The sequence below is a fragment of the Alligator sinensis genome, unplaced genomic scaffold (genome assembly GCF_000455745.1).
Source record: "Alligator sinensis unplaced genomic scaffold, ASM45574v1 scaffold354_1, whole genome shotgun sequence".
NCBI lineage: Eukaryota > Metazoa > Chordata > Crocodylia > Alligatoridae > Alligator > Alligator sinensis.
Window position 1 is genome coordinate 361535 of NW_005842200.1, and position 12599 is coordinate 374133.

At 38.0% G+C, this 12599-nt stretch overlaps 1 protein-coding gene across 9 annotated transcripts in view; it reads left to right on the top strand.

Moving 5' to 3' along the window:
- TENM3 (teneurin transmembrane protein 3) overlaps positions 1-12599 on the top strand; it is a 540570-nt gene that overhangs the window by 341504 nt on the left and 186467 nt on the right. For all 9 annotated transcript variants that reach the window (XM_025207579.1, XM_025207580.1, XM_014521286.2 and 6 more), the window contains one exon: positions 10861-11098. In XM_025207579.1, coding sequence (XP_025063364.1) covers positions 10861-11098 — 238 coding nt within the window. The remainder of the gene's footprint in view (positions 1-10860; positions 11099-12599) is intronic.

Sequence of the window (12599 nt, forward strand, 5' to 3'; positions counted from 1 at the left end):
TTTAAAATATGGATAAGATAATGGACAAGCAGAGTAGCAAACATGATGATCAAAATGATTGAACCTTATGTTATGGGCCTGTTACACTCTCATATTTGTGAGGGTCTACTTAGGCCCTCTTTCAGTGGTTTGGCAACCCAGTACTTTTTCCTGGAGTCTGTCCCTTTATGCTTCAAAACTAACACTTCCATCAAAAAAAAAAATCTAGGTGTCTGGTTTCAAAGATAGACTTCAGACTATGGCTCTATACGTATCTAATGCAGTGATGTCTGGTGTTCTGAGAAGTATAAACTGTATCTTCTGATCTCTGCTGGGTATCTACAAAAATTAAGAAAAGCCTGACCATAGTTACTTAACTTTCTCATTGATTTATATGAGCACGTGGGAAAAGAAAGGGATGATCAGATTGTGATAGTATGCACAGTATAACCCAACTGGCAGCCAAGCCTGACTTCTGATTCCTACCAAGGGGAAACACAACTCCCTGACACATCAGGGGAACCACATGCAAGAAGTCCATTAAGGGACATAGAATCCCACAGAGGGGGTGGTAAGTCTGGAGCCAAGCTGGACACCTTTGAGTCCCACCCTGGCAGACCAAAGGTTACGTTAATGTGTTTTGAACATTTCCACAGTATGAGTTCCATTTCATGTTGGTACCTCAAGTGAACAAAGTTTGTAAAGTATTGCAATGAGGTGGTGTTCCCCACCCCACCACTAGTTTGACCCCTGGGTAAATAATTATGATAATCGGAAATAAACAGATGGGAAGGTACCATTTGGATCTATTTGACATCATAAACCTCAAGTTCTAAAATAACTCTAGCAAGAATAGCAAATGCTTATGATAACTGTTGTGTGATTTAATCAGTGGATGACAGTGTGGACAGTATGACAGTGAGCATGTCCATACTTCACACTCAATGAATAGTTAATACCATACAAGTTGTATTTATCTATTAAAAAAATAAGACAGCCAGTATTGCACAGAAAGATTCCTTTTCTTAGCAGGATTCTATATGTTGAGGCACTATTCTACCAATGAGTTAAATTTCCATTTATGTTAAATGTTATTTCTAAACTTTTCTTGCTCTATCCTTCTGCTTAAATTCTTCCTGTGCTACAGGAGTCCTGATTTGGTTCTCACTAAAGCTAAAATTATTTATCACTATTTCACTGTGGATACAGTGGTGATCAAGTCATTCTTGACCCATCTTAAACATGGAAGATTCTGGTTTATTTTTCCACTTAAAATGTCTCCTTGAGTGGGCAGTTTGTTATCTGCTTTCTTTTGTGTCAGTTTATATTGGCAGCTTTAGCGCTTTACCTTTTCCATGTTCTCAGGAATATCTATCTGTAGACCAAGGATTGGCAGGCTGTGGCCTGCAGCCCATAGGACTACAGACTTTGGCAGCATTCCACGGCTGAGGCTTCAGCTGCAGTCACAGCCTGCCGCCAGGCTGCACCTGCAGCCAGCCATGGTGGCTTTGTGTCCAAAGCCACCATGGGGAGAGAAGCACTGGCTGCAGGCTGCTGGGTGGCAGCCAGGTTCTAGTGCCCACTTTCCCACGTCTGACCCAGGGTAGGTCATTCTGGTGCAAAGCCAGAAAAGGTTGCTTACCCCTGCTGTAGACAGTAGAGGGTATAATATCCCACTGTATTTAAATTAACAGAGTTATGTTTAATGGTCATAACCCTGTACGCCTGTTACATTTGGCTAGAAGGGGTTAAAGGAGCAGATTCAGGCTAAAGGTGGATGCATTGGAATGCTTTGAGAATCGATTCCAGCTAATGGAAAAATGCTTTAAGAGCGAGCTGGTTTCATTCCCACAATGAACAATGCAGAGTGGAAACAATGTTTAATAAACCTTTCAGAAACAAATCCCTTTGCTTTCCCTTCATTACTATCTGCGAAATAAATGTTTGTCCATCTTGTGGTGGACCATATTGCTTTCTTAAGGTATTTGCCTTATTTGACATGGAATAAGAAAAGTTTTATGCGCGCATGGACAAGAAAAGATTGTAAATCTGGTGTGTCTGTGTTTTCCCCCAAGTTTAATACTTTTATATATTTTCAGTTAAACACAAAGAGTTGCCCAAAGACTCCACTTACAGCTTGATTTGGCTGTCCCTAATGTGTATTAAATGAAGGCAATTTTGGCTGTCTTTATCTTGTTTTACATGGATGTGGGTCACAGGCTAAAGGCTCCATTGAATTTGGGCCAAGTGGGTATATTGCTTAGAAAGACTTATGTGTGTGTGTGTCACCTTCAGCTTAATAATTAGGGCAGTCACAAGCCAGATTGTAAAACTTGGGGATCTGATGCTGTTACATCATGAGTATAGTATGTAAAAATTTGGTATGCAACCTCCTGTGTTTTTTTTTTTCTTAGAGGTAGTTCTGATGAACAGATTTCATGTGTAAGGAATACATTTGTTATTTTATATAATAAATTAAGATGAGATTAAACCAATTCAAATTAAGATGTTTGTTTTATTAATGAACACAGAGTAATCCATGTTTGATTGGAATTTTGAGAATTGGGATGATTGTAAACTACAGGACATATTTATTGTGAACCCCAAAGAGTCTTTCTGAAACCTGAAGAAGATTTGTGAAAACAGCCGGTAATAAAAATCACACACACTTCATAAAACACTACTTGATAGATATCACTTGCACCATTAAGAACTAAACGACAAAGGATGTAATTTCAGTTCTGGCATGCAATATTAATCGAAAGCCTTTAAAACATCTTGCTGATGGGAACTATGACAACATGACATTGAAGAATTATGAACTGAAAACATCTATCTTAGTCAGATTTTCGAAGTAAATGCCATAAAATATAGTTATTTTACCAGTCTGTACAGGCATGTGTTTTGGATGGCATATAACTTTCTGGTATGTATCTTTTAAAAATGCCATTGATTAAAAAAAAAAAAAAATCAGCATTTTAGTGATTTTTAAAAATTAATGCATAGGTAGTAGTAAAAAGATATTAGACAAGACAGCTTTCTTTATAGAATATTAACTTTTTAGCATTTATATTTGTCCTTAAATGATCTCATGGAAGAGTTGTTATACAAAGCTATTTATGGCAAAAATCTTTTTGAATAAATGGATGAACCAGATAATGTATAAATGAAAGAGGGAAAACAAATTAAAATGATGCTTTAGAATTGTATCATAAATCTTTTTGTGTAACAAAATTAGTTTAACTGAAAGAAAATAGATACAAATATTTTCCCTCAATTTTTAGTTTGCTTTCTTTGTTCATTAGATGGTACCTTGTATATGATCAATTTCTCTGTTCCAGTGTAAGTAGATTGTGAAACTGAAATAAGGCTTCCCACCATGGACAGCCTCCTCATATCAGATGATTATAGCATATTCCCAGCAGGCACACAGCAGAGCTTCCTATATGTAGAGACACAGGTTCACACTTCGGAGAGGCTCCTTTGGAAAAGGAAGAATGACCCATTCCACTATGGAAAAAGCTAAAGGGCCCCAGGGGTGTCTGTAGTGGAATGGGCTGTTCTTCCTTTTACATAAGAATAAGACTTTTTTAATTAATATTTTTAAATATGTTTTAGTAGATTTTAAAAATAATTTTTAGGTTTAAGAAAAAACATGGAATAAGAACAACGTTTTGTGTGTTCATTTTTTTTTTTACTCAAGCCACATAAATAAAGCAATAAAATGTTCTAGTGCATAATCTGCAGTTAAATTCACTAGTAACCACTTGCTCTTGGGCAGCGTGACAGCTTGTCAGTATATAGACAGTGTGCTGATGAGGAGGCAAACACTGGCACAGTTTGATCAAGATCCTTGTATGACTTTTTCCCTTCTTATATTATAATAATATAGATGCACACAAGATAAAGATACAGAACTTGATCAAAATGTACTTGCCTGTTTTCTTCTCAGCATGCTGCTGGCAGCATTGCCAAGTTCCCTGAGAGAGAGCACAGCAGCCAGTGGGTTAATTCCAGAGTCTGCAGGTCCACTAGTGATTAAGCTAATAAGTTGTTTCATCTCCACCAAAGGGTCAGATGCATTTAACAGGAAAGCTAAAATATGATTTTGACCCATTTTGGAACTTGAAGATAACAACAAGGCGTAACGCAAGGGAGGGTGGTGAACAGTAAGTACTTCCTGTGCCACAGTCCTGTTCCTGCTTTTTCGTAACACATAAGCCAATGACACAGATCCCTGTGTCATTCAGGAGAGTGTACTTACAATAGAAGTTATGATGAAGATAACTTGAGAGTTGTTCTTATAGCTGCAGCAGCTAGTCCTAGAAAAGATGGAGATGACCACCAAGTAGGTGTTGAGGATAAGCCTGGAGCAACTTCTCTGGCACACTAGACAATACGGTCTCATGCAAGTATGATGTGATCAGCCTGTTCCTGCCTGGGACAGGCTGCTGTTACAGTCTAGTATAAGTCATTGCTAGTAGCAGGTGAAGAAAAATGAATAAATACTAAAGGAAATCCACCTGAACCCCAACCTAATAGGATACAGAGTTCAATTAATAGATAGGTGTTATTGATGTAAAAGAGCATTTGAATAGACATTTTCTGTAAAGTGCATTCAGAAACCAAATTCATGATTTTATTTCTTCTAGCTTTAATTAATTAAATGCATTAAGCACTCAGAAAAGGTGATCCCAGGTCAACAGCTTTGTAGCATGAATTGGTTTATTTAGCTACAGAACACCTCATGCACAGACAGTAGTAATGCTAACAGCCTCCCTCAACTCTGACATGGGGTGGAGAGAAGGGGGGCGCTGCTGCCTGTTGGTCTCTGTGGGTACAAACAGACATTGTGGGTACATGCAGATGTTCACTGCATCAGATCTACAATCACACAGTTTACTTTAAGCCATGTGTTTATTGATTGAGAGTGGTGCGTGGAAACGGTCACTGGTGCTGTGCATCATACCGGCAGCCCAATGTAAGTAACTCGGGGTTGGCAGTTCCGTGGGGGAGGAGGGAGAGGTTGGTGTGCCATTGGTGGGGGTGCCCATCCTGTGAGTGGAGGGGCTAAAAACGGCCCAGTCAGGGTGGCAGGAGTAGGAAGAGTGCAGCCCTGGGGCTGGGACAAGCAGCTGGGCTTTCTCAGTGCTAAGGCTGTACTCTAAATATGTGCAGACATTCACTATTTCAGGCTGGCCATTTCCAATCTATGTTAGTTCACCTCCTGAGGTGAGCTAATTTAGATCTGGTTGTCCCATTTTTTGCTCAATTGAACCTCCTCTGTCTGCACAGATTGGTATTTAGATCAACCTCTAATCCTAGGGTTGATCTCAGTGTAACGTCTGCACGTACACTGTGTTTGGTGTGAGATCAACTGTGCCAGAATCTATCCACTTCACTGGCATCCACAATCATCATAGTGACCATTGTCTCGCAGGTCAGGCACCTGCTGCTCCTGGGGCTTTAGGAACTCAATCCTGTGGTTCAGTAGCCATGGTTGCCACACCCTGACCCGGGGTGTGCCAGTGTATGGTACATGCACCACAGGAATCCCCTGCAGGTAGATTTCTGAGGCAAGCAGGATTGGGCCCCTGAGGCTGCAGGAACACCTGGCTGGGAGGGCTGGAGAAGGTGGGGAGTCATAGGCTTCTTTCCCCTTCCCACAATAAGCAAACAGACACCAGCTACAAAAAGGAAGTACAACTATGACTTGGAATCATCATGCTCACAAATTTGTGCATTTGTGGCATGACAGAAGGCTAAGGTATCTGTTTGCTGAAGTTTTGTGCCATCATAAAAAATTTTATTGTGGAACAAAGGCAATGTCTGTTTGCAGCCTGTGAGCAGTAAACTCTAAAGGCCTGCTTTTTAAGCCTTTCTGCTGTTCCCTTCTGTTGGTAGCGATTTTGGTGGTGTGGCCATTTGCCAAGTAGGGAATGTTTTGAATCTATTGATCTACTTTATCTAGACAATCAAACAAGTTGTCATGGAAATTGCTTTTGATCGCTAGCAACCTGGGACGGGAATCAGACTGATGACCTAAAAAAGAAGGGTTGTCTTGCCCATTACCAATCTTCTGAAACACTTATCCCACCCTAATAATTTACTTCTGATGGGTACTGAAGGTATTCATCTGATGATGTCACCATACCAGAATTCCCCAAGAGCTCTTTCTTGGGGAAAATGTTGGATAGCCAAATTAGCTTGGACAGTTAATTATTTTCATAGATATTTCTTCTTTGAAATATAAAGCATTCTAAAATTCTTCATATCCACAGTGCAGGTTTATGGTTTTGTGTTTGTCGTGGAAGCTCCGCTTTTCTTTAACAGTAATTAACACTGTCAAAAAAGCCTAATGCTTATCAAATGCAAATCATAGTCTTTCCCTCAAGTGAGTTGCTGGTTGATGGGTCTTAGTGATCCAGTAGTTATGGAAAGGATATCATATAAGATGTCTGAAAAATTACTTTCTCTTCTGGATATTTGGTCTGTCTTTTTCATCCTCCTTGAACTAAACCCCCAAACTGCAAAGTGTTAAGTAGTTATCATACATGTTATATATTAAACTACTTTAATCTTTCTGTCTCTGCCTATCTTCTTTTTCACTTTCCCATATGCATATTTTTGTATTCTATCATATCCCATTTAAATTCAGTAACAATTAAATGATAAAATTAATTAAATGTAAATTAGTTTTTGAAAAAGGAAAAAGAAAATGGTTTTGTGGAAGTCTACAGAATACATATAATTTACCTCCATGATTGAAATGGCTGCTTTGCTTCACTGCTGCTCCCGTGGGTAAACAACTACTTAAATATGTTTTGAAAAATGAGTAAAACTATATTTAGACAGCTTTCTGCCCCATTTCATATGAATTTATAAAGTTCCTTACATATGTTGACGTGCAGATTTATCTGATGATGATTTATGCAGCAAATAAAGCACAAGGGTCAAATTTTCTCAGATATGCCTGAGCAACCCTAGTACAGCGGTTTTTGTTAGGCCAATCTGCATTTACTATTGATGCATAAATCACCTCCATAAGATAAGGACTTAAATTGGGTTATTGTGGTGTAACTACTGACACTGTAAAGAAAAAAGATTGCACACGTTTAAGTAAAAGTGATTTCAAATGGATTGTGTTAAACCACTGCAACCCCCTGTTAGGCTTATTTTGGTGTAATCCAAGCATTTCAGCATAACTCAATTGAATAGGATTAATTAGCTTAAACTGATTTTTAAAACAAACTGTTGCAACATGTAGGTAAGGCCCAAGTTCATAATGGGGCTCTGTATCTGCTGCCTTTCAACCCAGTTGTGCTTGCAATCTTCAAGCCACATTGCCCTTTTTCCTTCTCACTGATTTACCCTCAAAATGGAACTGTCAGTCATTGAGCATGTTTACATGCAGCCATATCAAAATTCTTCCCACAGCCACTGATTTTTCACTAACCAGGCAAAGAAGGCTCACCCACATTAGGATGTACCTTTCTCAAGACAATGATTGTCATACTGTAAACTGGCTTGGAAGGGAGGAGCTGCAAACTATCTACTATGCCATTTGTGCTGGAGCAGCAGTGTTTTCTCCGTCCCTGCAGAAGTAATTTCCAGGGTTACAGAGCTCAACAAATCTGTATCCACATCATGGTCTAGTAATCACAGAGATTCTGTCAGTCTGCTTCAAGACCTTAATTAGGAAAAGGTGAGGGAGGCTAGTGTTGTACATCCGATGCCCAGAAAATCAAGATTCTTTTTTTTCCATCTTTGACACTGATTTCCTATGTGACCTTGAGCAAGGCAGTTAACTGTGAGCCTCAGTTTCTGTATGTGGAAAATGACAACAGTAATATATCACATGTGATGTCAGGAGACTTTTTTTTATTGTAAAACGTCTTAATATAGCACCTTTTTTGTAGCTCTAAAAGTGAAAACTAATTTTGGCCATCCCTGAAAATAAGGATTAAAATGGAAACTAACTTGACCTTAACGATAGCACATCACAAATATCACTGTTATAAAGTATACATTTTCCTCACAAATCAGGAAAATAAAAATTGAATTATTTATTAGAGAATTTGTGACAGTATCTATATTTATATATTTATATATTTAAAGACAGAAAGTGATATCTGGAGAATCTGGCTATAGGAATTGTCTTGTCCTTAACATTCTAGCCCTTTGTTATATCATGCCTTTTTGATTATACTGATTAACAGGGTATATTATCTAATTTATACATTACAAAATATATGTAATCTTACAAAACGCTTTATGGAATTGATGAAAGTAAAACATCTAGGCTCAAATCTGGAGCCCAGACACTTAGATTGAGAGTCTGGGCAGTGGACTGGTCAGAAGCATGGTGTACTTTGTGGTGCTGCAGCATATCTGTCTATCTTTAGAATGGTGAAGTAACTTTTACGAAGTCTTTCGTGGCTCAGGCCCATGAGGTTGGTTAGGAAGTGTTGGGCAGCCCCATGCTAGAGTCAGGTACCTTCCTGCAGGCTTTGCATCTTTTGCACAATAAGCCCCTCTCTGGAATAGTAAAATCATATAATTTCTATTACAGAGGAGCTCTTTGTACTGGAGAAGGGAACTGGATCTGTTAAAAATATAATACTAGAGAGAGAGAAATGAAAGCAAAGATTAGAAGACTGCTTTTCAAGTGGGATTTTAAATGAGATGGTGAATTGATGAAGACGAGAATAGCAGATTCATGTTTCAGATGATAGATGCTGCAGAGAAGAAGGGTCTCTCATCATGGCAAGGTAGTGCCTGAGAACAGTGCTAGACTGGTAGAGCAATCAAAAAGAGGAGTTGTGCAGGGAAGATAGACAAGGTTCATGAGACAGCACACCAGTTTAGTTTATTCAATAAAAGAAAAGGACTTATTTCATGTACTTGTACTATGGCTTCCTGTTGTGTAAGGAATCATTTTATATACATTTATAGGGATCCTAGTTAATTCTCTGCCAGCTGATAATTAGCTTCTAAATTAGATAAAATTTTAGGTTGACTTGAAAAGAGATCTTTGCCACTGTAAGCCTGTTACATTATCCTGTAGTTTACTTGTTGAAATATGCCTTAAAGCCATCCATAGTGATTCTAATCATATGCAGTGACACCCGCTGGTGTTTGTAAAGACAAAGCTGGTTAATTGTATGCCACCTCAAGGATAAGTTTTCTCATGAATTTAGTAGAGACAAATCCTCAGTGTAAACTTTAAGAACAGTTTAACTCTTAAATTCTCTAAAAGGCATATTTCAGAATTACTGTAATTTAGACACTGAGCATAATGCAAGCAGCAAAGAAATAGACTTCTTCATTGAAAATGGGGATGTGATCCACTGAAGAGAAAAGATGCAGAAGTATAAGGCTGTATTTTCTTGTGTCAGGATAACACTACCATGCCTAATGTTCATATGGGTGAGAAATTATTTGTTGTTAAATCATTATTATATAGATTATTGGAGACTACTGGAAACATAAAGTAATAATTGAGTTGTATTCTCACTAGAAAAATTTTCCATTTTTATTCCCCTGCATTATGGGTTTTGTAATATGTTTTCAAGCCATTACAGACTTTTATTCCTTTCTAGCACATCGGGAATTGTATCTGAAGACCATACTACTCCATTTAAGAATCACTGCTGGTATTCACAGTACCAAGGAAATATAGCCTCTCTGCCTACTACTCTAATACATACATTTATATTAATAATATAGCTGAAGAAATTAGTTGAAACAGATTGCACTTTGAACTACATGTAATAAAAAATTGGAAATTCGTATGTATTGAAGCCAAGCACATTCAGCAGCTAGCTAGCTTACATATGACACGTTTTGTGTAAATGTGTCAGGAAAATCTTTATTCCCAGCTCTTCAGGAATAAAACATCTGTTTTTGACCTCTGACTTCTATTTATAGAAGATATGAAACAGTTTTTAAAATGCTAGCGTATATAGTGGTTTTGAGAGAGATTCTGTTGTTTTGGTTTTTGTTGTTGTTTGGTTCTTGTTGGTGTGTGGGTTGTTTTTTTTGGTTGGGGGGCGGAGTTGAGGAAGGTGTTTTTAGCTTTAGAGGTATTATACACTCTTGGTATTTTCATTTAGGAGCCACATATTTCCTGTACTGTTCTGATGGCACAAATCTCTGATCACCTGTGACTTGGTCCAAAATGTAGTTTTACCGCATAGTGTGAAATTAGAAAATCTGTTCTGCGTGTGTTCTAATGGATGTAACGGTCATTAAGTATATGAGTCTTCTGACGTTGTAATCAGATGTGATTCAGTCTGCTAAATATCCATGAAGCAACATCTGCTTCACAGAGTGACCTTCTGCTAAAGAATACTTAGCATCTATTAGCAGATCATAGTGCAAATCTGCCTTATTTGAAATGCACTAAACTAGAGTAGTCTACTGCTGTTTAGCAAGTAGCTTGTAATAATTTATTGCAGTTAAATAAAGCTTAAAAAAACTCCATTAAATAATTATAGGGATTATATGCATTTCGAAAACCTTTGTGTTCTACTGAAATTACCCATTTAATTTCAGGGTTGGTTTGTTAAAAAAAGCTGAAATCTAAAGGCACATTAGGAGATCTGTCAGATGCTGTTTTCTGTAGGTGTTAATAAAACCAGATTAAAAAAAAAACTGAAACAAATTAAAACCAAAAGCAATTTTACCATCTGTTGTATATTAATTAGAACTTTGTGTATCAAGGGTAAACTCACTCTTAGAGAATGTCACTAAATGACTGCTAATAGAATAATATGCAAATATATTAGACAATGGGATTATATGGAGTTTCTTGTTTTGTTTTGATTGGTGCAAAAGGGAGGATGGTATATAACAAACTTCAATTTTCTTTCTTCTCAGAGCAACCTCCAAATAACCAAGGCCAGTCGACCCTGCAACCTTTGCCACCTTCTCACAAGCAACATTCAGCACAGCATCACCCCTCTATCACCTCCCTTAACAGAAACTCCCTGACCAATAGGAGGAACCAGAGTCCGGCCCCGCCGGCTGCTTTGCCCGCCGAGCTGCAAACCACACCTGAGTCGGTCCAGCTGCAGGACAGCTGGGTCCTTGGCAGTAATGCGCCACTGGAAAGCAGGTAACTGTTAAGGGACCTATAAGAAAATAACAGTTCTAAAGAAAATATGTAATTACCTGAGAAATAACCACCAAGTTGTTGTGTTTCCACATATTTAATCAAAAAAAATTAATGACTTCTAAAAGTGAAAAGCAATTTAGCTGTTTGTGTTAGTGCTCTTTTTCTAAAGCCTATGTTTTGAATCCATTTTCATCAAGACCTTAGTTCCTAGTGATGTCTATCCCATAGCAGTTGGGCTTAGGAAGTGTCTTCATTTTGAGGATTAGCCGTTCCCCTTGAGTAAAATTCTTAATAGTTTTGATCGTTCTGAACACCTTGTACATCTTGTCAGCTATGTATGAGGCAGACAATGCTGTTGTGCAGATCAGCCATTATGGGAGTCTCATAATGCTTTGTCAATAATCTGAGTCTTTTGGGGTAAGAGTCTAAGAGAAGGTAGTACTTTCAGGTTTTAAGGTTTTGTGGTACAAGCAAACTTATTACACTTGTGTGTGCCTACATTTTCTTTTCTCATTGATCTTTGGCATTCAGACAGAAGGGAGCAAACAAAATGTAGTGCTCTCTACAGTAAACAATTTATCTTTAAAGATTCTTTGGTAGGACTTACGAGCACAGAGCTGAATTTACCTTTGGTAATTAATTAACACTCTCTCCAAACAATCAGTCGACACTAATTCACTCTTGTCATTTAGAATTTTTTTATTCAAGAAAAAGGTAATTTTCTAGTTGAGTCATCAAACTGAATATGCATACTGATAGTGTGGTTGACAATAATTGTTTTGTAAAATAGCTCTGAAATGTGTCAAGTTTATTCTTTGAAGCCTATTTAATTGCATGTTTATAGTTAGGGTGACCATATTATGCCTTTCTGCCTCCCTGCTAGACAGCACCCCACATCCCTTCAATTCTGGGGCATATATTTCAGTTTTCACCAACTGGCTATGACCAGCCTACAAAGTCTGGGACTGTCCCAGCCAAACTGGGATGTATGGTCACCCTGTTTAAAAGCAGAGTGAACAGTAGTCAAAAACTGATTTTGACCAATCCAAAACGTGTCCTAAAAGTAAACACTATAGTAATTTTGTCCTTACTGGGGTTTCAGGTGCTTGTTTAAATTTCCTGCTAACTCTTTGGGAATAAAACAGGACTAGCTACTTCATTTCTGGCTTTTGTTAAACACTGCTGCATGTTTCTTATGAAGTTAGGTTCCTCCAGGATAGGATTACAGTGGGTTTCATCACATTCAGAGTACGTATTAAGCATATTAAGAAAAGATCTCCATGTAGAATAAGCAACTATGTATTAGCAAAGAGCTCACTACTAAGATATTCAGCCTTTTCAGGACACACTGTGAATCCGTGCTACACTGATGTGATTCTTAATGCTTACTTAGATTCTCAGAGGTTGGCCGAGGGGGAAAAGCAGACATCCATTTTTCATTGTGCATGCAAAAAGAACGTTCATCTTCAAATTAGGATGCCATTCCCAAACTAGAATGGAA